Source organism: Heterodontus francisci, chromosome 5, assembly GCF_036365525.1.
Source record: "Heterodontus francisci isolate sHetFra1 chromosome 5, sHetFra1.hap1, whole genome shotgun sequence".
Lineage (NCBI taxonomy): Eukaryota > Metazoa > Chordata > Chondrichthyes > Heterodontiformes > Heterodontidae > Heterodontus > Heterodontus francisci.
Genome location: NC_090375.1, coordinates 32,919,864 through 32,946,615, shown reverse-complemented (window position 1 = coordinate 32,946,615; position 26,752 = coordinate 32,919,864). Strand labels below are relative to the sequence as shown.

General features: G+C 41.0%; 1 protein-coding gene across 2 annotated transcripts in view; it reads left to right on the top strand.

Moving 5' to 3' along the window:
• Window positions 1–26,752, top strand: part of ago2 (argonaute RISC catalytic component 2) — a 133,795-nt gene that overhangs the window by 85,123 nt on the left and 21,920 nt on the right. For both annotated transcript variants that reach the window (XM_068031294.1, XM_068031293.1), the window contains 9 exons: window positions 2,005–2,092; window positions 2,663–2,810; window positions 6,164–6,283; window positions 7,507–7,629; window positions 9,923–10,056; window positions 14,052–14,236; window positions 17,391–17,550; window positions 19,313–19,403; window positions 21,919–22,113. In XM_068031294.1, the coding sequence (XP_067887395.1) occupies window positions 2,005–2,092; window positions 2,663–2,810; window positions 6,164–6,283; window positions 7,507–7,629; window positions 9,923–10,056; window positions 14,052–14,236; window positions 17,391–17,550; window positions 19,313–19,403; window positions 21,919–22,113 (1,244 nt within the window). The remainder of the gene's footprint in view (window positions 1–2,004; window positions 2,093–2,662; window positions 2,811–6,163; window positions 6,284–7,506; window positions 7,630–9,922; window positions 10,057–14,051; window positions 14,237–17,390; window positions 17,551–19,312; window positions 19,404–21,918; window positions 22,114–26,752) is intronic.

Below are 26,752 nucleotides of genomic sequence, written 5' to 3'. Positions count from 1 at the left end.
GTACCTCAGCAGAGCTTGCAGGGTGGCTTGCTAGTGCTATTGGGGGAGAAACTGTTTCTATTTGGAAGGTCGAGAGCCACTGATTTAGATGATTGGCAAAAGAAGCAATGACAACATGAGGAAAAGGTTTTTTAATCAGCAAGTGGTTGGGTTCTGGAATGCACTGCCTGTGAGTGTGATGGTGGCAGATTCAATTATGGCTTTCAAAAGGGAATTGGGTAATTAACTGAATAGAAAAAATTTGCAGGGATACAGGGAAAAGGCAGGGGAGTGGAACTAGCTGAGTTGCTCTTGCAGAGAGTCAACATGGACATGAAGGGCCGCATGCCCTCCTTTGCTGTAACCATTTTATGAAGAGCAGGTCAGAGGCTAGGAATTCTATGGTGAGTAGTTCACCTCCTGACTCCTCAAGGTCTGTCCATCTGCAAGGCACAAGTCAGGACTGTGATGGAATACTCTCCGCTTGCCTGGATGAGTGCAGCTTCAACAGCACTCCAGATGCTCAATACCGTCCAAGGCAAAGCAGCTTGCTTGATCACCCCAACCTTCAACATTCACTCCTTCCACTATGGGCGCACAGTAACAACAGTGCGTACCATCTACAATATGCACTGCAGCAACCCACCAAGTCTCCTTTGACAGCACCTTCCAAACCCGCGACCTCTACCACCTGGAAGAGCAAGGGTAGCAGACGCGTGGGAACACCACCACCTGCAAGTTCCCCTCCTAGCCACACACTATCCTGACTCAGAACTATATCCCCATTCCTTCGCTGTTACTGGTTCAAAATCCTGGAACGCTGTTCCCAGCAGCACAATGGGTGTACCTGCACCACATGAACTGCTGCAGTTCAAGAAGGCCAATTAGGGATGGGTGACAAATGCTGGCCTTGCTAGCGATGCTCACATCCTATGAACAAATAAATTTCATTTTTTTAAACAGCGAAGTTGGGAATTGCTGTTAGCCTTGCGTGGCTGACTTGTTGCACTGTGCGATCCCTTTTAACATTGTGTGATCGTGTATGCGCGTACCTTAGAGGGAATGTTATTTGTGCGTGTTGTTACCTGAACGGCACATTATCAGTTGCTATGTGGCTGCGCATTCGTGTAGCTCAAAGGGAACATTGGTTGGGAGTGGTCATCAACCGGAAACGTTAACTGCTTCTCTCTCCACAGATGCTGTCAAACCTTCTGAGTATTTCCAGCATTTTCTGTTTTTATTTCAGCTGTCTGCAGTAGTTTGCTTTTGTATTGGTTGGGAGTGATTCATTTTGGTAGAAAGAATGAGGAAAGACAATATAATAAACTAAGTAGTTCAAATTTAAAGGGTGTACAGGAAGAGAAACACCTAGTGGTGTATGAACACAAACCTTTGAAGGTGTTGGGTCAAATTGAGAAGGCTGCTTTAAAAAAAAAAGCGCATATGGGATCCTTGGCTTTACTGGATGCATAAGAGTACAAAAGTAAGGAAGTTATGCTAAACCTGTACTAGAGGTCTGTTTAGGTCTTAGAGGGTGCAGAAAGGATTTGCTAGAATGGTACCAGGGTGAGGGACTCCAATTATGTGGAGAGACCAGAGAAGCAAGGGTTTGCTTTAGAGCAGAGAAAGTTATGAGATTTGATAGAGGTGCTCAAAACCATAAATGGCTTTGATAAAGCAGTTAGAATTTGGTTGCAGTGGTAGATAGTTTGGTAACCAGGGGGCACAGGTTTGAGGTGATTTGTAAAAGAGCTAGAGGTGACGAGAAAACTTTTTTTCCCACAGCGAGTTGCTGTGATCTGCCTGAAAGTGTGATGGAAGCAGATTCAATTGTAACTTTTAAAAGGTTTTCGATAAATACTTGAAGGGAAAGAATTTGTAGGGCTGTGGGAAAGAGAGGGCATGATGGGCTGAATGGTGATGTGCTGTATCATTCCATGACTGTATGCTATCTTTGTTCTTGAGTGCAGTAGAAATGTTAGTATTTATTTTGTTGTCTGAAAGACTGGATTTAATTCTCTGCAGGACTCAAGGTGGAGATAACCCATTGTGGACAAATGAAGAGAAAGTATAGAGTGTGCAATGTTACCAGAAGACCAGCAAGCCATCAAACGTAAGAAATTTATGTATGGAAAATAACTTCAGAATTTTGATAAATTAATTTAATAAAATTATTGACTAATCATTTTAGGGAGTGTATTGATGTGGCAAATTGGTGAAAATTTAGTTAAAATGAGTCTCTGCATTAAACTGATTACATTTTGGAGCAGTTCAGGTCGGCAATTGTATTAATGTATATATTAATCTCTGAGAAATTGTCAAACCATTCAGTTATACTTCAGTCGGGAAATCTATTGAATTCAAATTCTCCATCAATGTAAAAGTAAAATTAAGCATCTTAACTAATTGCTAGCTGTGTTATAAGTTTCTCCATCTAAGCTGTGATGGGTTTTGACATTGAAGAGAATTGAATCTTTGGTGTAATTAATTCCTAGAACCACTTTTAATTCTAAGATGACTTTTACTAAAAGTATTCATGATTAAAAAATTTTCTCTGATTCCCCGCCCCCCCATCTTTTTCAATAATAAAAGAAATATTAAAACAGGATTTGTTTTATTGGTTTAATTTGTATTGTCTACAAGTAAAACTTCTAATTTTGTTTTATCCTGTTGGATTACACAGATTCCCACTTCAGCAAGAGAATGGACAGACTGTTGAATGCACAGTAGCACAATATTTCAAGGACAAGCACAAACTAAATCTTCGCTATCCTCATTTACCATGTCTGCAAGTTGGACAGGAGCAAAAACACACCTATCTTCCTCTTGAGGCAAGTCAGTTTGGTTGTTTGTTGTGGCATCCTTGGTTTTTATTAAAAGTTTTGAAATAAAATGTATTGTAATCCTTTTGCACAGAGTCTTTTGGTTTAAGATCTAGAGTTGCTCTGCAGACAATTTTTCGTTTACCTTTTCCCCATGTCCTTCCCATTTTCGTAATTTTAAAAAATCTTTTCCCACCTGATTTGAGATCTTGAGCCAATACTGTGAGAGCACAGTCTACCAGTACTACCTGTAACTGGCTGCTTAAAGTTGTCAGACTTGCAGGCATGACTTTCCCATCTGATTTTCCCTCATTGACTAAGTTGTCCCAGTTTCCTGTCCAGTTTGCGAGTTCCTTCTTAGCACTGCTTGGATTGAGAACTGAACGGAAAAGGACTTGAGCCTCCATCCTTCTCAGTTCTGAATATACAAATGTTCCAACTTCCTTTAAATTGAACATCACAGGCCCTGGGTGAAGTTAGAGGTGCAGTGACATCAAGTTGCCATGCTGGGTTTGCCTTTTTTGTTTTCAGAGATGTTGAATATGTTGCTTTCCCCATTCACACTATCAATACCAGTATTCCGTGGCGATTGAGATACATACTTCTGTTAATATGATACCAGCGCATACACTCCTGTGTAAAATTTAGTGCAGTTTAAAAAAAAAATCCTTTCCTTTTGTGGTAAAAGAGAATAGTTTGCTAGTAACAGGAATTTCAATTGAATTGCTTTCCTATTTTCCCCACTGTTTTTTCTACTCCAGTTGCACCATGCAGTATTTTTTTTTATCCAATAGCAATTGTTAATCAGCTTCATTTTATGTAAAGTTATATAGAAATTACAACACAGAAGCAAGCTATTGAGCCAACCAGCCACTGTTGTTTCTCCTCCACATGAATAGTCGTCCTAATACCATGTGCCCACATTCTTGCCAAATCCCTTTGTTCCTCACACCTATTCTCTGCTTTAATGAGTATCTTGGGTGGTGCATTCCACAGCTTCCTTTTCATTGCTTGTTTATTGCTGGTAAAAATGTGATTCTAAAATTTTCATTGACCATTTATGAATGCAATCATTTTTGTTTTCTGGTTGGCATGAGCATTAAAGGTTTTTTATTTGTCTGTGGGATGTGGGCGCTACTGGCGAGGCCAGCAGTTATTGCCCATCCCTAATTTCCCTTGAGAAGGTGGTGGTGAGCTGCCTTCTTGAACCGCTGCAGTCCATGTGGGGTAGGTACAACAACAGTGCTGTTAAGAAGGGATTTCTAGGATTTTGACCCAGCGACAGTGAAGGAATGGCGATATAGTTCCAGGTTCTGATGTTATGTGACTTGGAGGGGGACGTAGGTGGTGATCCCATGCATCTGCTGCCTGTGTCCTTCTACCTGGTAGAGGACACAGGTTTGGAAGGTGATGTCAAAGGAGCCTTCGTGAGTTGCTGCAGTGCATCTTGTATATGGTACACGCTGCTGCCACTGTGCGTTAGCGGTGGAGGGAGTGAATGTTTAAAGTGGTAGATGGCATGCCAATCAAGCGGGCTGCTTTGTCCTGGACGGTGTTGAGCTTCTTGAGTGTTGCTGGCGCTTGCACCCATCCAGGTAAGTGGAGAATATTCCATTGCACTCCTGACTTGTGCCTTTTACAGGATGGACAGGGAATGGGGAGACAGGAGATGAGTTATTTGCTGCGGAATTCCCAGCCTCTGACTTGCTCTTATAGCCACAGTATTTATGTCACTGGTCCAGTTCAGTTTCTGGTCAATGGTGACCCTCAGGATGTTGATTGTGGGGGTTTCAGCGATTGTAATACCGTTGAATGTCAAAGGGAGATGGTCATTGCCCGCCACTTGTATGGTGCAAATGTTACTTGCCGCTTATCAGCCCAAGCGTAGACGTTGTCCAGGACTAGCTGCATCTAGGCATGGGCTGCTTCAGTATCTGAGGAGTCGCTAATGGTGCTGCACATTCAGAGAAAGCAAGTCTGTAACCTAGAAGTTAATGGTTGGTAGGGGTAACCTTGGGTGGTCTCAAGTTGGAGTTTGATGCAATGTTCTAAGTGGCATGCATAAGCCTAAAAATTAGGGTTTGGAATCTGTGTTTGAGATTCATTATCTAATTGTTGACTATTATTTATGTGGTATGCTCAACTGCTTAGTTGAGCTAGGAAGTCCATGGACATTGAAGAGCAGGGACTTGGATATCTCAGATCTACTATGAGGGTAGTGTCCCATGCCCAACCATCTTCAGCTGCTTCATCAATGACCTTCCTTCAGTCAGAAGGTTAGAAGTGGGGATGTTCGCTGCTGATTGTGCAATGTTCAGCACCATTGGCGACTTCTCCGATACTGAAGCAGTCTGTGTAGAAATGCAGCAAGACCTGGACAATGTCCAGGCTTGGGCTGATGTGTGGCACGAATATTACTTGCCACTTAAGTGCCAGGCAATGACCATCTCCAACAAGACAGAATCTAACCATTTCCCTTGACATTCAATGGCATTACCATTGCTGAATCCCCCACTATCAATATCCTGGGGTTACCATTGACCAGAAACAGAACTAGCGTGGCCATATAAATACCGTGGCTACAAGAACAGGTCAGAGGGTAGGAATTCTATAGCGAGTAACTCACCTCCTGACTCCCCAAAGCCTGTGCACCATCTACAAGGCACAAGTCAGCAGTGTGATGGAATACTCTCCACTTGCCTGGATGGGTGCAGCTCCAACAACACTCCAGAAGCTCGCCACCATCCAGGACAAAGCAGTCCGCTTGATTGGCACTCTATTTACAAATATTCACTGCCTCCACCACTGACGCACATTGGCAGCAGTGTGTACTATCTACAAGATGCACTGCAGCAAGGCTCCTCAGTCAGCACCTTCCAAACACACGACCTCTGTCACCTAGAAGGACAAGAGCAGCAGATGCATGGGAACACCACCACCAGCAAGTTCTCCTCCAAGCCACACACCATCCTGGCTTGGAACTATATCGCCGTTCCTTCACTGGCTCGATCAAAACCCTGGAACTCCCTTCCTAACAGCACTGTGGGTGTACCTATCCCCCATGGACTGCAGTGGTTCAAGGAGGTAGCTCACAACCATCTTCTCGAGGGCCATTAGGGATGGGCAATAACTGCTGGCCTAGCTAGTGACGCCCACATGAATAAAAACAGAAGTGCAAGCACCTCGGGTTGAAAGTGTAAATGGAAGGACAACAATGAAGAACAGTTCATGTTAGAAGTTTTTAAAAATTTTGTCACATTCTGGAATTTTTTCAATGCAGGCATGATTATAAAAGTTGCAGTGTGATCTTGTGCTGTCAAATTAATTTGCTAGTATATTGATTTTAATTTGTCTCATTCCAGGTGTGTAACATTGTAGCCGGGCAGAGGTGTATAAAAAAGCTAACAGACAATCAAACCTCAACTATGATTAGAGCCACTGCCAGGTCGGCACCAGACAGACAAGATGAGATCAGCAAATTGGTGAGTAACACAAAAACAGGAGTAAGCCGTTTAGCGCCTCCAGCCTGTTCTGCCATTCAACTCTATAATCCAGCCTTTACCCCATATCCCTTAATACATTTGGTGAACAAAAACTTACCAATCTCCGATCAGTTAATTTTAAATCTAGCATCGATTTGTCATTTGCAAAACAGTGTTCTAATCTTCTACCACCCTTTGTGTGAAGAAGTGTTTCCTAATTTCACTCCGAAAAGGTCTGGCTCTAATGTTTCGACTATACCCCCTAGTCCTAGACTCCCCAGCGAACAGGCTAGATTGAGAGAAACTACTTCTGTCCTTTCCCCTTAATATCTCGAATACTTTGATCAAATCACCCCTAAGCTTTCTTTAGGGAATACAACCCTAGTGTGTTTTAATCTCATGTTGTAGTTTAACCTAATTCATTCTAATAACGCTACACTGTACACCCTCCAAGGCGAATAAATCATTGCTGAGGTGTGGTGCCCAAAACTGCTCACAGTATTAGAGGTGTGGTCTAACCAGGTTTTGTGTAGCTGAAACATGACTTCTACCCCTCTTGTATTCTATTCCTTTGGGTATAAAAGGTCAGCATTCCATTAGTCTCTTTGATTATTTTCCATACCTGTTCATTACATTTTAGTCTGTGTACCTGGACACCCAAGTCTCTCATGACCTGCACTGTTTCTAGCTTTTCACCAGAAAGTACCCTGTTCTATCCTTTTTAGGTACATTTCTTGTTATATTCTTAAAGTGGATGATGTCACATTTGCTGAAATTGAAACCATTTGTTACAGTTTTTCCCATATAATATCTCTAATTTTACACTTCCATCTACACTGTTTATAATACCGCCTATCAGTAGGCCTGCTGTGGGAAATATCTTCCTGATGCCTAGGTATACAGTATATTCCTGATAATTCAAAGTTGTTTTTGAAACATTCAATTCCATTGTTTTAACTTTCTGGTTTCTTTTTGACTTCAGAACACTAGTGGAAGTTGCAATCATTACTAGCAGAATTGTGAAATCAATAATTTTTTCTCTTTATGGCTTCTCAACTGTTAAGATTTCTTCTTGATGTATGATTATATATATTTTTTTGATCTAAATACTTGTTCTAAAACAGCTATATTGTATTTATGTATTTTTAATAGTGTCAACTAAGTTATTTTCAGGTCTGCAGGCATATGCTTCAGTAAGTTCAAATGAGTCTTTTTCCTTCCAGATGAAAAGTGCTAGTTTTAATGCTGATCCGTATGTTCGGGAATTTGGAATAGGAGTGAGAGATGACATGACGGATGTACCAGGTCGTGTTCTTCAGGCACCTTCCTTGTTATATGGTGGTCGGGTAAGGACTTTCATTTTGTAAAATGAACAGACAGACCATTTATCAAAAGTTTGGAACTTTGACATACATAAAACTTCGAAACCTAAAACTTAGTTTATTCAAGGAAATCTTGAGGCGTTAGCCTTGATGCACTTGTAGCGCTGAAGCGTAATACATGAAGATACCAGCTTTTGTAAAACTGACCACCTTCCGTTACCTTGCTAATTAATTCCTCTTTTCCTGGTAATAAAACAGAAAATATTGGAAATACTCAACAGGTCTGGCAGCAACTGTGGAGATGTTAATAGAGTTATTGTTTCAGGTCTGTGACCTTTCATCAGAACAGAGAATAGTTAGAAATGTAATAGGTTTTAGCAAGTGAAAGGGGGTGGGTGGAAAGAACAAAAGGCAAGGATACTGATGGGGTGGAGGGCAGAAGAGATTAAATGACAAAAGGTTTCATGGTGCAAGGCCAAAGAGAGTGATAATGGGGCAATAAAGAAACAAATGATGTGCCTAGAGGAGGTGAATCTTTGAATATTTTTAAGGCAGAGGTAGATAGCGTCTTGATAAGCAAGGGGCTGAAAGGTTATTGGGGGTAGGTGGAAATGTGGAGTAATCAGTTCAGTCATGAGCTTATTGAATGACGGAGCAGGCTCGAGTGGCCTACTCCTACTCTTAGTTCATATGTTCGTATGTGAATGTCAGGATAGCAGCCAGAATGCAAAGTAAAGGAATTGAGACGAACAAGAGAAAAGCCCAAATCAGCAAAAAAAAACTAAAAATGGGGGCAGAAGTTATGATCTAAAATTGCTGAACTCAATGCTGAGTTCAGGAGGCTGTCAAGTACCTTGTTGAAAGATGAGGTGCTGTTCCTTGAGCTTGCGTTGAGCTTCATTGGAATATTGTAGCAGGCCAAGGACAAAGGTCAGAGTGGGAGCAAGGTGGGAAATTAAAATGACAGATGACTGGAAGCTCGGGTCAAATTTGCAGACTAAACGGAGGTGTTTTGCAAAGCAGTCACCCAGTTTGTGTTTGGTCTCCCCGATGTAGAGGAGACCACATTGTGAGCAGCTAATACAGTATACTAAATTGAAAGAACTACAAGTCAATCACTCTTTCATTTGGAAAGGAATGTTTGGGACCTGGGACAGGGAGGAGGTAAAAGGGCAGGTGTTGCATCTCCCGTGCTTGCATACAATGATGCCATAGGAAAGGGAGGGAAATGTTTTTGTTTCGTGTTTTTTTTTTGTTGCTAGTTTGGTCTTTTTTAGCGTTTCTTAATTACTTTACTCACGTCCGGATGGCAACTATCCTGCCATTCACATCTCCTGTAGACACATCTTTTGTTTAATTCTCCCATTACCACTCCATTTGGTCTTGCACCATCATTTAATCTCTCCTGCCTTCCTCCCTACTGCAGACCTTCCTTCCCTCCTTCCTTTCACTTTTCTAACTTTTCTCCGTTCTGATGAAAGATCACAGACCTGTAGCATTAACTTTGTTTCTCTTTCAACAGATGCTACCAAACCTGCTGAGTATTTCCAGCATTTGCTATGTTTATTTTAGATTTCCAGCATCCGCAGTATTTTGCTTTTGTGTTCTCTCTTCCTGGGGTCCCTTTACTCCACTGTTTATCTCCTTTTTGCTCAAATGTTTGTGATGCACCTTGGGATGTTTTGTTGGCTTAAAGATGCAATGTATCTGGAAGTTGTTTGGAAAGTTAAATAGAGCATATTCAAAACAAAGTGCTGGAAATACTCCAGGTCAGGCAGCTTCTGTGGAGAGAGAAACAAAGTTAACTTTAACTTTGGTTCTCTCTCCACAGATGCTGCCTTATCTGAATATTTCAAACATTTCTATTTTTATTTCAGATTTCCAGCATTTGCAGTATTTTGCTTTTATATTACAATATATTAAATAGGCTGCAGTTAAGTGAGTTTATAAACCGTAGACTTGAATGGTTTATACTACTATCTGAATTACTCAAGCAAAGATTATATTTGAAATCTCTCAGATTGGAAAAATTAGCAGCTGTGACAATTATAAGGTTGTGGTAATCAGTTAATTGTGGAGAATATGCTGAGTGTGTATTATGTAATACAAGTGAAGTTTTATTTTAAATATGTATAACACTTGTACAGATTAGCTTTTTACAAATTGAAATTAACTATTGTATTGGAACGCTTTTAGTTTAAAGATTTAGAAAATAAAGGATGCTCATCAATACACCATTTTAGCTCGTGGATGGCTTTGCTGCAGTGTGTGACATTGGAAAAACTTCTCTCATGCTGCTTTTTATTTTCTGTTGCAGAACAAGACTATTGCTACTCCTATTCAGGGTGTGTGGGATATGCGGGGTAAACAGTTTCATACCGGCATTGAAGTCAAAGTGTGGGCAATTGCCTGTTTTGCTCCACAGAGGCAGTGCAGAGAAGATACACTCAAGTAAGAAATATATCTGATTCGCTGTACCCATAACTTGTACACAGGAAATTTGACAAGTGTGCAATACAAGCATGTAAACAGTGTTGCAAACATTTTTCCCTGAGATTATAGAACATTAAATGTGGAGATCCAAAATGGTTTGTCTGACGGGAAGAAACAGACTAAATGTTAAAAGGTTGTGAATCTAATAATTGAAACTTTAAATTGAGAGGAGTACTTTATTTAGTGATTAGCTAAGCCATACAGCCAAGAAGGGCCCAGGTTTGATTCTTGATCTGTGCTGAGAGCTAACTAATCTGAACTGGCAAGCTGATAGAGGAGCTGCAGTTAACCTCAGCCCCCTGGTTTAGGTGGGAAAAATAAACCAGGAATTTTGCTCCTAATCCAATACCAGTGACCCTTGATTGTAGATGTGAGGCAAGGATCATCCAACACTAGTCTGAGATACTGGAGGATCCATAGCCTTAAGGAGAGGATAGGAGCAAGTTTGATAAGATAAAGATTTTTTTTCTTAGAGTACTGCCTCTCATTCCCTTGTTTCTGCCCACACCCTCCCAACTGGAATGTCCAGAAAAATAAAACTTTTTTTATTAATTCATGGGATGTGGGTGTTGCTGGCCAGGCCATTTATTGCCCATCCCTAATTGCCCTTGAGAAGGTGGTGGTGAGCTGCCTTCTTGAACCGCTGCAGTCCATGTGAGGTAGGTACACCAACAGTGCTGTTAGGAAGGGAGTTCCAGGATTTTGACCCAGCGACAGTGAAGGAATGGCGATATGGTTCCAAGTCAGGATGGTGTGTGACTTGGATGGGAACTTGCAGGTGGTGGTGTTCTCCTGCGTCTGCTGCTCTTGTCCTTTGAGGTGGTAGAGGTCGCGGGTTTGGAAGGTGCTGTCGAAGGAACCTTGGTGCGTTGCTGCAGTGCATCTTGTAGATGGTACACACTGCTGCCAATGTGCGTCAGTGGTGGAGGCAGTGAATGTTTGTAAATGGAGTGCCAATCAAGCGGACTGCTTTGTCCTGGATGGTGGCGAGCTTCTGGAGTGTTGTTGGAGCTGCACCCATCCAGGCAAGTGGAGAGTATTCTATCACACTGCTGACTTGTGCCTTGTAGATGGTGGACAGGCTTTGGGGAGTCAGAAGGTGAGTTACTCACCGCAGGGTTCCTAACCTCTGACCTGCTCTTGTAGCCACAGTATTTATATGGCTATTCCAGTTCAGTTTCTGGTCAATGGTAGCCCCGAGGATGTTGATAATGGGGGATTCAGCGATGGTAATGCCATTGAGTGTCAAGGGGAGATGGTTAGATTTTCTCTTGTTGGAGATGGTCATTGCCCGGCACTTGTGTGGCGCAAGTGTTACTTGCCACTTATCAGCCCAAGCCTGGATATTGTCCAGGTCTTGCTGCATTTCTACACGGACTGCTTCAGTATTTGAGGAATCGCTAATGGTGCTGAACATTGTGCAAACATCCCCACTTCTAACCTTATGTTTGAAGGAAGGTCATTGATGAAGCAGCTGAAGATGGTTGGGCCTGGGACACCACCCTGAGGAACTCCTGCAGTCATGTCCTGGAGCTCAGATGATTGACCTCCAACAACCACAGCCATCTTCCTTTGTGCTGGGTATGACTCCAACCAGCAGAGAGTTTTCCCCCTGATTCCCATTGACCTCAGTTTTGCTAGGGCTCCTTGATGCCACACTCGGTCAGATGCTGCCTTGATGTCAAGGGCAGTCACTCTCAACTCACCTCTTGAGTTCAGCTCTTTTGTCCATGTTTGAACCAAGGCTGTAATGAGGTCAGGAGCTGAGTGGCCCTGGCGGAACCCAAACTGAGCATGTTATTGCTAAGCCAGTACTGCTTGATGGCACTGTTGATGACACCTTCCATCACTTTACTGATGATTGAGAGTAGACTGATGGGGCAGTAATTGGCCGGGTTGGACTTGTCCTGCTTTTTGTGAACAGGACATACCTGGGCAATTTACCACATTGCTGGGTAGATGCCAGTTTTGTAGCTATACTGGTTTAGCTTGGCTTGGGGTGCGGCAAGTTCTGGAGCACAGGTCTTCAGTACTGTTGCTGGAATATTGGCAGGACCCATAGCCTTTGCAGTATCCAGTGCCTTCAGTCGTTTCTTGATATCACGTGGAGTGAATCCAAATGGCTGAAGTCTGGCATCTGTAATGCTGGGGACTTTAGGAGGGGGCCAAGTTGGATCATCAACTTGGCACCTGGCTGAAGATTGTTGCAAATGCTTCAGCCTTCTCTTTCGCACTGTTGTGCTGGGCTCCCCCATCATTGAGGATGGGGATATTTGTGGAGCCACCTCCTCCAGTTAGTTGTTTAATTGTCCTCCACCATTCACGACTGGATATGGCAGGACTGCAGAGCTTAGATCTGATCCGTTGGTTATGGGATTGCTTAGCTCTGTCTATTGCATGCTTCTTATGCAGTTTGGCATGCAAGTAGTCCTGTTCTGTAGCTTCACCAGGTTGACACCTCATTTTGAGGTATGCCTGGTGCTGCTCCTGGCATGCCCTCCTGCACTCTTCATTGAACCAGGATTGGTCTCCTGGCTTGATAGTAATGCTAGTGTGGGGGATGTGCCAGGCCATGTGGTTACAGATTGTGGTTGAGTACAGTTATGCTGCTGCTGATAGCCCACAGCGCCTCATGGATGCCCAGTTTTGCATTGCTAGATATGTTTGAAATCTATCCCATTTAGCACGGTGATAGTGCTACACAACACGATGGATGGTGTCCTCAATGTGAAGGCGGGACTTCGTCTCCACAAGGGCTGTGTGGTGGTCACTCCTACCAATACAGTCATGGACAGAAGCATCTGCGGCAGGCAGATTGGTGAGGACAAGGTCAAGTATGTTTTTCCCTCGTGTTGGTTCCCCCGCCATCTGCTGCAGACCCAGTCTAGCAGCTAAGTCCTTTAGTACTCAGCCAGCTCGGTCAGTAGTGGTGCTACTGAGCCACTCTTGGTGATGGACATTGAAGTCCCCCACCCAGAGTACATTTTGTGCCCTTGCCACCCTCAGTGCTTCCTCCAAGTGGTGTTCAACATGGAGGAGTACTTACTCATCTGCTGAGGGAGGGCAGTAGGTGGTAATCAGTAGGAGGTTACCTTGCCCATGTTTGACCTGATGCCATGAGACTTCATGGGGTCCGGAGTTGATGCTGAGGACTCTCAGGGCAACTCCCTCCCTACTGTCGACCACTGTCCCACCACCTCTGGTTGGACAGGACATACTCGGGGATAGTGCTTGCAGTGTCTGGGACATTGTAAGGTATGATTCCGTGAGTATGACTGTTAGGCTGTTGCTTGATTTGTCTGTGGGACAGCTCTCCCGATTTTGACACAAGCCCCCAGATGTTAGTAAGGGGAACTTTGCAGGGTCACAGGGCTGGGTTTGCCGTTGTAGTTTCCGGTACCTAGGTTGATGCCGCTTGGTCCGTCCGGTTTCATTCCTTTTTATTGACTTCATAGTGGTTAGGTACAACTGAGTGGTTTGCTAGGCCATTTCAGAGGCATATAAGAGTCAACCACATTGCTGTGGATCTGGAGTCACATGTGGGCCAGACCAGGTAAAGACAGCAGATTTCCTTCCCTAAAGGACACCAGATGGGTTTTTACAACAATCGACAATGGTTTCATGCCCATCATTAGACTAGCTTTTTTTTTAATTCCAGGTTTTTTATTAATTAAATTCAAATTCCACCACCTTCTGTGGTGGTGTTCGAACCCATATCTGCAGATCAATACCCTGGGTACCCTGGGGCCCCAGTGATAATACCACTACGCCACCGCCTACTTTCACAGTATTATTCAAAGTATGAATTCCAAACATAAGTTCAAAGTACTAAAAAGAATGTGATAATTGCAAACTCTTTCTTTTCTACCCCTCCCCGCCAGATGCTTTATTGTTAGCTTTTTAAAAATTGTTGTTAAATGCTTTTACCAACCAACTGTGTTGCTTCTATTCAGAGCATTCACAGACCAGCTAAGGAAGATATCCAGGGATGCTGGGATGCCGATACAAGGCCAACCTTGTTTTTGTAAATATGCGCAAGGTGCAGACAGTGTGGAGCCAATGTTCAGGCATCTGAAGAATACCTATGCAGGACTTCAGCTGGTGGTGGTGGTGCTTCCTGGAAAAACTCCAGTTTATGGTCAGTACATTTAGGTTTTCAGGGCTGAAGATTTAAAAAATCTAAACTGTTTAAATTTTGTTGCTTAAGTGCACTGAAAATGTTTCCTAATATATCAGGATATTAACAGCAGTAGTGCACAATGTGCACTTTTAAAATAAGTTTCCTGTTGCAAACATAGATATGAAACCATTTCCAGACACTTAAGTAGAGCGTTTATTCTTGATCACAAATGTCAGGACACTGGGGGTAAGCCCCTTGATCTTTGATGTTGTGCCATGGTCACCTGAGAGAGCAAATGGGACTCTTTAACATCTCATTTGAAATACAGCACCTCCAACAGTGCAGCACTCCCTCAGCATTGCACTTTATGCTCAAGTCCATGGAGTGGGACCTGAATCCACAACCTTCTGACTCGGGTGAGAGTGCTTCCCACTGAACCACAGCTGACGCATCTTGCTTAGACGCCCTTAGGGTGGCCGGGTACTTATCTCAGCCTCAGGCAAACTTGGTAGTGGGTAGCTTTACTCTGCATCTAGTCAGTATCTGTTCTGGGAGATTGAGACACTTGCACTGAATGGCTGAGGTGGGGATCTTTGCTATTCCCCACCAATAGCGTGCGTTGTGATGGTTCATACGAAATAGGAACAGGCATCGGCCATTTGGCCTGTCGAGTTTGCTCCACTATTCACAGATCATGCTGATCATCTATCTCTACACCATTTTCCCCACTATCCCCATATCCCTTGATGTCATTAGTATCCAGAAATCTATTGATTTCTGTCTTGAATGTGCTCAATGATTGAACTTCTGCAGCCTTCTGGGGTAGAGAATTTCACAGATTCACCACCCTTTGAATAAAGAAAACTAACAGGTGTGTAGTTTTCTGTTTTCTCTCTCACTCCCTTCTTAAATAGTGAGGTTACGTTTGCTACTTTCCAGTCTCCTGGAACCTTTCCAGAATCTATAGAATTTTGAACAAAGAACAGTACAGCACAGGAACAGGCCATTCGGCCCTCCAAGCCTGCGCCGATCTTGATGCCTGCCTAAACTAAAACCTTCTGCACCTCCGGGGACCGTATTCCTCTATTCCCATCCTATTCAGGATTTTGAAAGATAATCATCAGTGCATCCACTATCTCTATAGCCACCTCTTTCAATACTCTGGAATGTAGCTCATCTGGTCCAGGGATTTATCAACTTTCAATCCAATTAATTTTTCAAGGACTACCAGTTTATTGATACTGATTACTTTCAGTTCCTCATTTTTACAAGTCCTTTGGTTCCCTAGTATTTCTGGAAGAATTTCTGTCTTCCTCCGTGAAGATGGACAAAGTAATTGTTTAGTCACTCCTCCATTTCCTCATTCTCCACCACAAACTCTGCTGTCTCCGCTTGCAATGGGCCAACATTCGTCCTTGCTAATTGTTTCCTTTTCACATACCTAAAGATAATTTTATAATCTGTTTTATATGTTTCTAGCTAGTTTGCATTCATAATCTCTTTTCCCTTTCTTGATCAGTTTCTTGGTCCTCCTTTGTTGAACTCTAATTTGCTCCCAATCCTCGGGCTTACCACTTTTTCTGGTGACCTCAGCCACTTTCTTTGATCTAATGCAATCTTTAACTTTTCTTAGCCACGGTTAATTCACCCCTCCTGTTGGGTTTTTCTGTCTTGGAGGAATGTATATTTGTTGTAAATCGTATCATAATTCTTTAAATACTAGCCATTGCCTGTCTAATGTTAAATCTTTTAATTTATTGTCCCAATCCACCATAGCCAGCTCGCCCCTCATACTTTCATAGTTTCCTTTGTTCAGATTTAAGACCTTAGTTTCAGAAGGATCTATATTTCTTTCAAACTTAATGTAGAATTCTGTCATATTGTGGTCACTATTTCCTAACGGCTCCTTTACAGCAAGGTTATTAATTAGCCCATTCTCATTACATAATAAATCTAAAATAGCCCGATCCTTAGTTGGTTCTTCCACATACTGCTCTAGAAACCCATCTCATACACCCTCCAGGAATTCATCCTCCACAGCATTAGTGCTAGATAGGGTTCACCCAATCCATATGTAATTGAAGTAATCTATTATTACTGTGTTGCCTAAGGGTTTATAATTGGTTGAAAAGCAGGACACTGAGTAGGGATAAAGGATGTAACTAATGGAGTTCCCCAGAGATCTGAGATAGGGCTTCAGCATTTCACCATATCTTGTCAATGACATGACTGAAGGAATAGAGTGTTGTATATCAAGTTTGAGAATGACAGATTAGGAGCCGTGAAGTTATGTAGTTGGGAGCAGGAGGTTACAAAGAAACATAAAGCAGATTGTGAGTGGGTAAAACTGTTGCAGATTGGAGTTGAGTGTGGGGGAGTGAGAAGTCATCTAGTTTGGATTCTAAAGATAAATTGGGATTTTTTTCTTAATGATTGTAGAAGAGCAGTGGTATTTTGGTCCAAATATGCAAATCATTAAAAATTAGTGGACTGGTGCAAAATGTTATCAAAAAGGCTAATGGAATATCGGCCTTTATTTTGATACAAAGGGCCGGAAGTTATGCTTCAGTTGTAGAGAGCCTTGGTCAGATTCCGTCTGTAGTGTTCAGTTTTAGATACCACACATCAAGAATATATTGACCTTTGGTGGGGTGGGGGGATTATAGTGCAGATTCACCAGACATTAAAGGGTGAAACTGAGGACCAGTTAGATAAACGTGTATTCCATTTGATTTAGAAGATTGAAGGGTATACTCATTGAAGGCTTAAAATTGATATGGTAGATGGCAACTCTTTCTTGGTGGGGAATTCAGGACAAAGTGGCACAATTTTTGTCATTCAGGAGTTAAATCAGGAAGTTCTTAAAGGATATTGGAAATCTGTAATTCTCTCTTTAAAAAGCTGTGGATGCGGGTCCAATAAAATTTTCAAGACTGAGATCGAGATTTTTTTTTTAGATAAGATATCAAAAAATATGAATCAAATGCAGGTAAATGGAGTTGAGGTACATATCCATGATATAAGTGAATGGTGGAACAGGCTGAATGGCCTACTTCTGTTCCTATGTTACATAACCATCTGCATAAATTTCTTAACACATTCGAATATTGATTGAGAATGAACTAAAACTGAATTTATGAGTATGTTAATAAATAGCATTTTCCATTGACAGCGGAGGTTAAGCGAGTGGGCGACACATTACTTGGTATGGCAACGCAGTGTGTGCAAGTGAAAAATGTGCTGAAAACCTCTCCACAAACTCTATCCAACCTCTGCCTGAAGATCAATGTAAAGCTAGGAGGTGTCAATAACATCTTAGTGCCACAGGGAAGGTCAGTTGAGCTTTTTGTATCTGCTAAGTGACTTTGTATGAGTAAGGTCTGTTTCCATAAATACACTTTTTTGGAGAAATAAGATGGTTTTATAAAACTGACATTTATTGTCATTCACTGGTCTCAACAGATGATGTAATCTACCATAATTGTGGAGAAGATCTCATGGGGAGTTTGTGCCTTTTTGGTGGCTGATGCCTTATACTTGGATCACATCTTCTGTTTCTCCCATTTGCTCATTGTAATTTCCATGCTTTGTTGCACTGAGAACATTCTAATTTTGTCTTTTTCCCCACTTGTTCCTTGCACTATTTTAGTAGCTTAGTTTACAATTTTCCAGTGGAAAATGAAAAAAATTAAGATTTAAAGTTTTAGCTTTTAACATTGGTTCAATCACGATGTTCGTACTTTCATCTTACTGGTGCTTGCTTTGGTTTGTTTGATTTTGTGTTGAATACCTGACTTACTTGGCACCTACTTATGTTGTGTTCTGATATTGCATGACTTAGAGATTTGTTCCAGACTTTGCGAGCAGACAAGATTGACTCTCCCAATGTGTCTAACAGAAAGGGCTTGCATTTACACACTTCACAACTGCAAGATGACCCAGAGTGCTTCAGGACTTTGAAGTATTTTAAGTGTATTTATGGTTCGAATGTAGAAAAAGATGATAACTAATTTGCATGCAGCAAGGCCCCACAAACAGCGATGCGATACATAACCAGTTATCTTTTTGTTTAGTTGAGCGATAAATATTGACCAGAGTACCAAGATCTCTCCTGCTCTAATTCAAAATGGTGCTAAAGGATCTTTCACATCCGGTTGAGGGCGGATGCCACAGTTTAGTGCTTCACCTGAAAGATGGTACCTCCAGCGGTGTAGCATTGCCTTAGTACTGCACTTAAGTGCCATCCTGGTTTTTGTGCTCAAGTCTCAATTAGTTCTTGAACTTATGACCTGGCCCAGGCAAGAATGCTGCAGCTAAGCTAAGGGTAACATCCTCTGCTGTACTGAACAGTTTAGAATAGGAAGGTCTTGGGTTCAATTATGTAGAGCACAAATTTTAAGAGGAAAAACACACAAAATGTTTTCAGTGTTGCCTTTTCATTTACATGCTTTAAGTGAAGTACACTAAAACTAGATGATTTTTCTCCCACAATCACCTCTTTATAATGCTCATTTAACTTGGTATCAATACATGTCTGTTAGAAAAATATATTCAGTGTCGTGTGTTGCTAGCCGTATAGTTAGTTCCACTGTTTGTAGCTATTTTAAACCATTATATATATACATATATATGTATGTGTATAAATGTTGAAAGTCTACAGAACTTTTGTAGCAGAAATGCAATGGAACTATCGAACATTCATACCCTTTTAAGAAGTATGTAGATGAGCACTTGAAACGCCATAGCATACAAGGCTGCGGGCTAAGTTCTGGAAAATGGGATTAGTATAGATAGGTGCTTGATGGCCGGCATGACCACGATGGGCCGAAGAGCCTGTTTCTGTGCTGTATAACTCTGACTCTATGATTTTGAATTGGGCTTCTAAGTCGCCAAGATGCTGAATGTGTGTTTCAGGAGATGAATTCCCTGTGTTTAGCTTTCAATTTTCACATTGAGTTGACTTTAATTTATTGAGGAAACCTATTGAAATGTGCTTCCAAGCCTCAAGTATATCTTTTTAATGTTGATGTAATTTATTGTGGTCATAAAATAAAACCGTTTGTAATGGTCCCAAATTTGTATTTACTTTTCCAGACCTGCTGTATTTCAGCAGCCAGTAATATTCTTGGGTGCAGATGTAACACATCCACCAGCTGGAGATGGGAAAAAACCTTCCATTGCCGCAGTGAGTTGCTTGTTCTTAGTTGTGTTCAGTTTATTGATTGTAACAACTTTTTTTTATAGGAAATTGTTTAAATAGTATGTTCAGTATGTGAATGTGGTAGTCCAGGTGTCCATCAGCAGTGAGGTTCCTAATCTCTTAAATTATTTTTTTGTCTTTTCAATCTGTTCTGCAATCAAAGGCTAATATTTTAACCACTCCTTTTCTCTGGATCTTTTCCAAGCCCATTTCATCTGTCTACCTTGTCTTCAAAGCCATTCTTAAAAACCTATCTCTTCCCTTGGGTTCAGCCTACCAGATTGCTACAAAGTTAATTTCAATAAGTCAAATACTTGACGTTCTCGTTTGATCCCATAGCAACATCTATTTAAGTATTATGTCTTTTAGTTTCTGATACAGTTCAAAGAAGATCAGTTGTACTGGTTATGCCTGATGTAGCTATTGTTTATATTATAGTTATAAAAATTCTACTTACCTTGCTAGGAAATTCAAATTGCTTCTTTATGCAGCAGTATTTAATTTCTGGTTTTGATATCTATTTTAATGCAAACTGGTTGTATATATTTTCAACTACATATTAATTTTTTTTAAAAAAAACTTCTGAAAATGTCAAACTAAGATTAAAAACAGTTTTCCCTGCCCTAGTTTGAATTTGTTACTTTTTTGAAAATAAAAATACATAATTTCTGATTAACATCAGAGTTCTGTTCATGGTTAGAAAATGCAAGTTTTCTAATTAGAGTGAGAATCCAGAAGAGAATGGATGATATTGACTGGAGATAGAGATCAAGAATCAATTGCAAAATGCCAAATTCAATTTGCTGAGATCTCTCCGAAATTGATACAGCCCAGTTGGAGCCCATTCCCTTCCTTTCCCCTCTGTTGCTAGATCCTAAGAATCCATCAGTGAGCCAAACACCAGATTCCATGCCCAAATTCTACCAAACCTTGGGTTCACTCCAACAGCGCCGCCAACCTCGGGATCCATTCCTCCCAGTGCAACCAACATCAAGAAATGCTGCTTTCATGAGGCTAAACTACACCTCCCTCTCTAAACTCCATTTGGTACATCTTGCATGTCTTTCTGTATCCTCAGCTTTAAAAGTAGTAAGGGATAAAAAATTAAATACCCAGGTGAAGCAATATCAATATGGATATATTAAAAAGTCTCTATGCATTTCCTGCCAAGCTTTTCCATTATAAATTCCTATGTCTATATTTATGCTGGGAAATGCAATTCTACCCTCTTGCTTGGAGTTGATGCAGTGTCTCTGTTGGTGGGTTTATCTAATTACAGTGACAAATTTACTTGGATCCTGGATTACAGCATATGACTTTAGTTGGTTCTCCTGAGAATTCTAGAAGTTAGTTCTATAAAACAAATTTATGCAGTCATAGCATCTTTTTATCTAACTGCAGTGGATAAAGAAAAAATTAATTTATATTCTTGGAACAAACCAAAAACACTACTAATGCAGCATTTCTGGGAAAAACAGTTGCAAACTATTTTGAGATGTGCACCTGTTACCCATTTTCACACTCTAGGGATACCCCTCTATTTCAAACAGCCTAACCTCCAACTCATACTTTGGGGCCTTCTGCTTCCAACATTGCTTTGTCTTTGACCTCCACGACTGCCTATCCCAGGAGACCCCTCCCCTACACTACTAGATCCCAGCAATTCACAGTCTCCTCTCCACCTCGTCAAGTGTTGTCAAACCCAAGATTTTCCCTTTGCAATACTGTGACACCATTGCATCTACTGAGCAATCCACCCAGACCCTCATACCAGCTTCCAAGCTGCTACATGTTGTCTCCCATCTTATTATGCTTTTAAAAAGTGAAATTGAAAATGCATTGTAAACAAACATGTAACTAAGGCCATTCATTTATAATTTTTAAGGAAAAATAAACAATTGTGGAAATGGGTGTCTAGGATACCATGTAGTAAAAATGGAATTTAATTGTCACTGTTACTCAGTAACTATGATACATTGTGCGTTACAGGGCATGTCACTTCTTTTATAAACCAAAAACTCTTCAATTCATAAATAGTGCCACAGGAGATTCACTAGTAGTTATGAAATCTAGGAATATAATGTGACTTACACAGCCATTAATGTTTGGTAGAGATGTCCAGAATATAGGTTAATTACGTAAAAATGACTCTTTTGAGCTGATCATTAGTGCTGTGATGACTTGAATTGTCAATTATGAAGCACATTTTAAAATATTGTTTTATAAGGGGCCACAACTGTGAGACCTGCCTAGTCTTGCTCACTGAAGTGAAAACACTCACTTTGATTTAAAAGCAATCTTTCGGTACTTAACGCTTACAAGTGTAAATATCTGCATAATTAAAGTGATTTTTGTTATTAATGGCAGCTTTGTTTGAAATATTTTAAGGTTCCTTAACAGTTGGTAGTTACGTACTATGTTCCTTAGGACTGTGGTTTGATTAAATGTTGAAGCTTATTTTAGGTTTGTTTTCTGCTGTGTCCCACACTCTCTTCCTTAGGTGGTGGGCAGCATGGATGCTCATCCAAGTCGTTATTGTGCCACAGTCCGTGTACAGCAGCATCGTCAAGAGATCATCCAGGACCTTGCATTCATGGTCAGAGAACTCCTCATCCAGTTTTACAAATCTACTCGCTTCAAACCGACACGCATTATATTCTATCGAGACGGAGTATCAGAAGGACAGTTTCAACAGGTAAATGAAGTATAGGCAGATCCACTGGATTGCAGAAACATGAGTTTTATGAACTAGACAAAGAGGCTGCCAAGTCTATAAATGTGCTTACCTAATGGAACTGATAGTCTGTTTATTATAATAGTTGCAAATTTACAAGCCAGTTGCAGCCAGTGGTCCTACATAAATGGTTTGATAATTTACTCTAGTGATACCAAGTTAAAACAAAAATTAACTTGCTATGGCTGCTGTGGACTTTAGACTAAAAAATGGGGAAGATGATTCTTAGACTGCTTTAGGTGGCTTGATGTGGTCATTTCATTTTTCCAGTGCATGGAAAATGGTATTGTAACCTAATGACTGACTGAGCTAGCTGAATTGTGGAGAGATGCAATTTAAAATCTCCACTCATGAACTGAATGGGTGCCTTTCTGCCTACAAAATTACTTGGGAAGAGGGAGAAAGAATTTTCAGTTTGGATCATTTATAACCGATTTATTTTTGAAAAATTTAAGTGTACTGTTGTTTTTGTATTACCTTCAAATTGTAATTCTGTGCTGCTAATATTCAAGTCCAAATTGGTCCAAACACTGATCTCGGCACACTACTGTTTACACCCCTCAAGTCTGAAAAATATCAGATAACTACTACCGTTTCGTAGGTACCTGGGAGCAGGATGAGACCATCATTCGATGAGATCATGACTGAACTCCATATATCAGCCTTTGCCCCATATCCCTTAATACCTTTGGCTAACAAAAATCGATCAATCTCCGATTTAAAATTTACATTTGACCGAGCATCAGTTGCCTTTTGTGGAAGAGAGTTCCAAAATTCTACTACCCTTTGTGTGTAGAATGCTTCCTAACTTGACACTTGAAAGGCCTGGCTCCAGTTTTTAGGCACTGTCCCTAGCCCTAGACTCCCCAACCAGCAGAAATAGATTCTCTCTCTATTCTATAATTTTCCCCTTAATATCTTGAAACTGTCAATCAAGTCACCCTTTAACCTTCTAAATTCCAGGGACTGCAACCCTAATTTCTGTAATCTCTCCTTGAAATTTAGTCCTTTTTTTAAAGCTGTAGCATAATTTTCCTTTTATTCTAGTCCTCTAAATATAAAGGCCAGCATTCAGCAGAAATGAACATAAGAGAAATAAACAGATTAGTTTTGTTAAAGTTTAGTATTAACAGCAGCAGGGTTTATTAGTAGAAGGATTTAGTTGCAGTACCAAGGGGCCTCTATAGAGTGGATGTGAAGGGGCTATTTACCTTAGCAGAGAGGTCAGTGACAAGGGGGCATAGATTTAAAATAATTGGTAGAAAGATTAGAGGGGAGATTAGGAAAAACTTGTTCACCCAGAGGGTGTTGGGGGTCTGGAACTCACTGCCTGAAAGGGTAGTAGAGGCAGAAACCCTCAACTCATGTAAAAGTTGTCTGAATATGCACCTCAAGTGCCGTAACCTTCAGGGCTACAGACCAAATGCTGGAAGGCGGGATTAAGCTGGGTGGCTCGTTTTTCGGCCAGCGCAGACACGATGGGCCAAGTGGCCTCTTTCTGTGATTCCATTCGCCTTTTTGATTATTTTCTGTATATGTCATGACATTTTAATCTATGTTCATGGACCCCTAAGTTACTTAGACCTCCACTGTTTCTAGCTCTTCACCATTTAGAAAGTACACTGATCTATCTTTTTCAGGTCGAAGATGGATTACCTCACACTTGCCAATATTGCAATCTATTTGTCACAGTTTTGCCCATTCACTTATTCTATCAATATGGCTTTGTAATTTTATGCATTCACATAGGCTGCTTACAATGCTGCCTATCTTTGTAATCAACGAACTTGGACATGTGGCTCTCTATCCCATCATCTTTAAGTTATTAGTGAATAGTTGAGGCCCAACCACAGATCTTTGTGGGACATGACTATCACATGCTGCCAATTAGAGTACCTGCCCATTATGTTTACATTCTGTCTCCTGCTGATTAGCCAATTTCCTAACCAGGTCACTAATTTGCCTTCAATTCCATGAGCTTCAACTTTAGCTAACAGTCTCTTAAGACGGACTTTAATTGCCTTCTGGAAGTCCATATAAATAACATCGTTGTCCACTACTTAGTCACCTCTTCAAAAAAAATTCAATTCAGGTTCCTCAGGCAAATTCATCCTTTGCAAATCCATGCTGGCTCTCTGATCACCTGAAAATTTTCAAGGTTTAATTATAGACTTAAATAATTTTGTGACAACAGATGTTGGGCTAACTGGTTCATAATGTACAGGTTTCCCCCTCTTGGTTTTCTTAAATAGTAGAGCAACATGAGCAGTTTTCCAACCTAAAGGAACAGTTACTGAATCCTTAACCAGCTATCTAACTGTGTTGTCAAGCTACTTCTGATACGGCGTGCTTTCATTACATCGACAAGTCTTATATGTGGCACTTTATTAGATGTCTTCTGAAAATCCATATGCCCAACATCTTCTGTATTTCCTTTATCGATATGCTCTGTTTTCTCAAAGACCTGGCTGTTTTTACTTAACCCTTTTCTTTCTAGATCAGAATTAATTTATGCTATATTTTAGCGATCTAATTGCTCCTCCTCCTCTAAACTCCTACATCTAGAATCTTCTGTGAAACCTAAGGCAAAGTACTCATTTAATATCTACACCACGATTTCATCTTTATATTTTCTTTTTATCTTTCATACCTTTTTACTTTTATTTCTATTAGTTAGAAAATCATTTGTTACATACCGGTCTCACTTTCTCCTGGGCTTTCTAATTTTCTGTTTACTTCCCTTCTATATTTTCTGTTCAGCTTAAATTTTCTTCTGCATTAGTAGCCCTAGTTTGCCTTTTAAGCCTTATTTTAATAGTAATTTCTCTGTTTATCCAAGGAGCCCCCCCCCCCCCCCCCCACACCTGTTGTTGTATATCCTTTACTGCTTGTAGTGGGTGATCATCTGTTTTCTATTTGAGAACTATCTTATTGGTCAGTTTTTCTTGACGCTTTATTTCATTGAAATTGGCCTTTTTCCCAGTCAAATATCTTTCATCTTCGTTCTCCCTTTTGGGTTTTATACAAGAACATAAGAAATAGGAGCAGGAGTAGATCATTTGGCCCCATCAAACCTGCCCTGCTATTCAATAAGATCATGGCTGATCTGCCCCAGACCTCAACTCCTCTTTCGTGCCAGCTCCTCAAAGCCCTCAACTCCCCGATATTTCAAAAATCTATCTACCTCCTCTTTAAATACTTTCAGTGATCTAGCTTCCACAACTCTCTAGGGTAGAGAATTCCAGACATTCACTACCCTCCGAAGAAATTCCATCACATCTCAGTTCCAAATGAGTGTCCCCTTATTCTGTAACTATGTCCCCTAGTTTGTGATTCCCTCACTAGTGGAATATCTTCTCAACATCTACCCTGTCACGCTCCCTCAGAATCTTGTACGCTTCAAGAAGATCACCCCTCATTCTTCTAAACTCTAATGAATAAAGGCCGAACCTGTTTAGTGGTACTTGATGAGTCAATCCCTTCATCCCAAGGATCAGCCTAGTGAATCTCTTTCGAACTGCCTCCAATGCCAGTATATCCTTTCTTAAATACGGGGACCAAAACTCTACACACTACTCCTGTGTGGAGTTTGCAAGTTCTCCCTGTGTCTGCGTGGGTTTTCTCCGGGTGCTCCGGTTTCCTCCCACAAGCCAAAAGACTTGCAGGTTGGTAGGTAAATTGGCCATTATAAATTGCCCCTAGTATAGGTAGGTGGTAGGGAAATATAGGGACAAGTAGGGATGTGGTAGGAATATGGGATTAGTGTAGGATTAGTAAAAATGGGTGGTTGATGGTCGGCACAGACTCGGTGGGCCGAAGGGCCTGTTTCAGTGCTGTATCTCTAAACTAAACTACTCCAGGTGCGGCCTCACCAACATCCTGTACAGTTGTAACAAGACTTCACTATTTTTAAACTCCAACCCCCTAGCAATAAAGGCCAAAATTCCATTTGCCGCCTTAATTACTTGCTGCACCTGCATGCTTACTTTTTGTGTTTCATGCACAAGAACACCCAGATCCCTCTTTTTGGAGTCTCTCTCCATTTAAATAATCTGTCTTTTGATTCTTCCTACCAAATTGAATGACCTCATACTTTGCTACATTAAATTCCATCTGCCAAGTTTTTGCCCACTCACTCAACCTATCTATATCCCCTTGCAGATTCCTTATGTCCTCATCACAATGTGCCCTCCCACCTATTTTTGTATCATCAGCAAATTTGGATATAATGCACTGTGCCCCCTCTTCCAAGTCATTAATATAGATAGTAAGTAATTGAGGCCTTAGGAGTGATCCTTGTGGCACTCCACTAGTTACCTCTTTCCAACCTGACAAAAGACTCATTAATCCCGACTCTCTGTCTTCTGAGAGTTAACCAATCCTCAATCCATGCTAATATATTACCCCCAATACTGTGAGCTCCTATCTTGTGCAATAATCTTTTATATGGCACCTTATTGAATGCCTTCTGGAAATCCAAATATAGTGTATCTACCGGTTCCCCTTTCTCAACTCTGCTTGTTATATCCTCAAAGAACTCCAGCAAATTTGTGAAACATGATTTCCCTTTCACAAAACCATGTTGACTTTTTTGATTGCG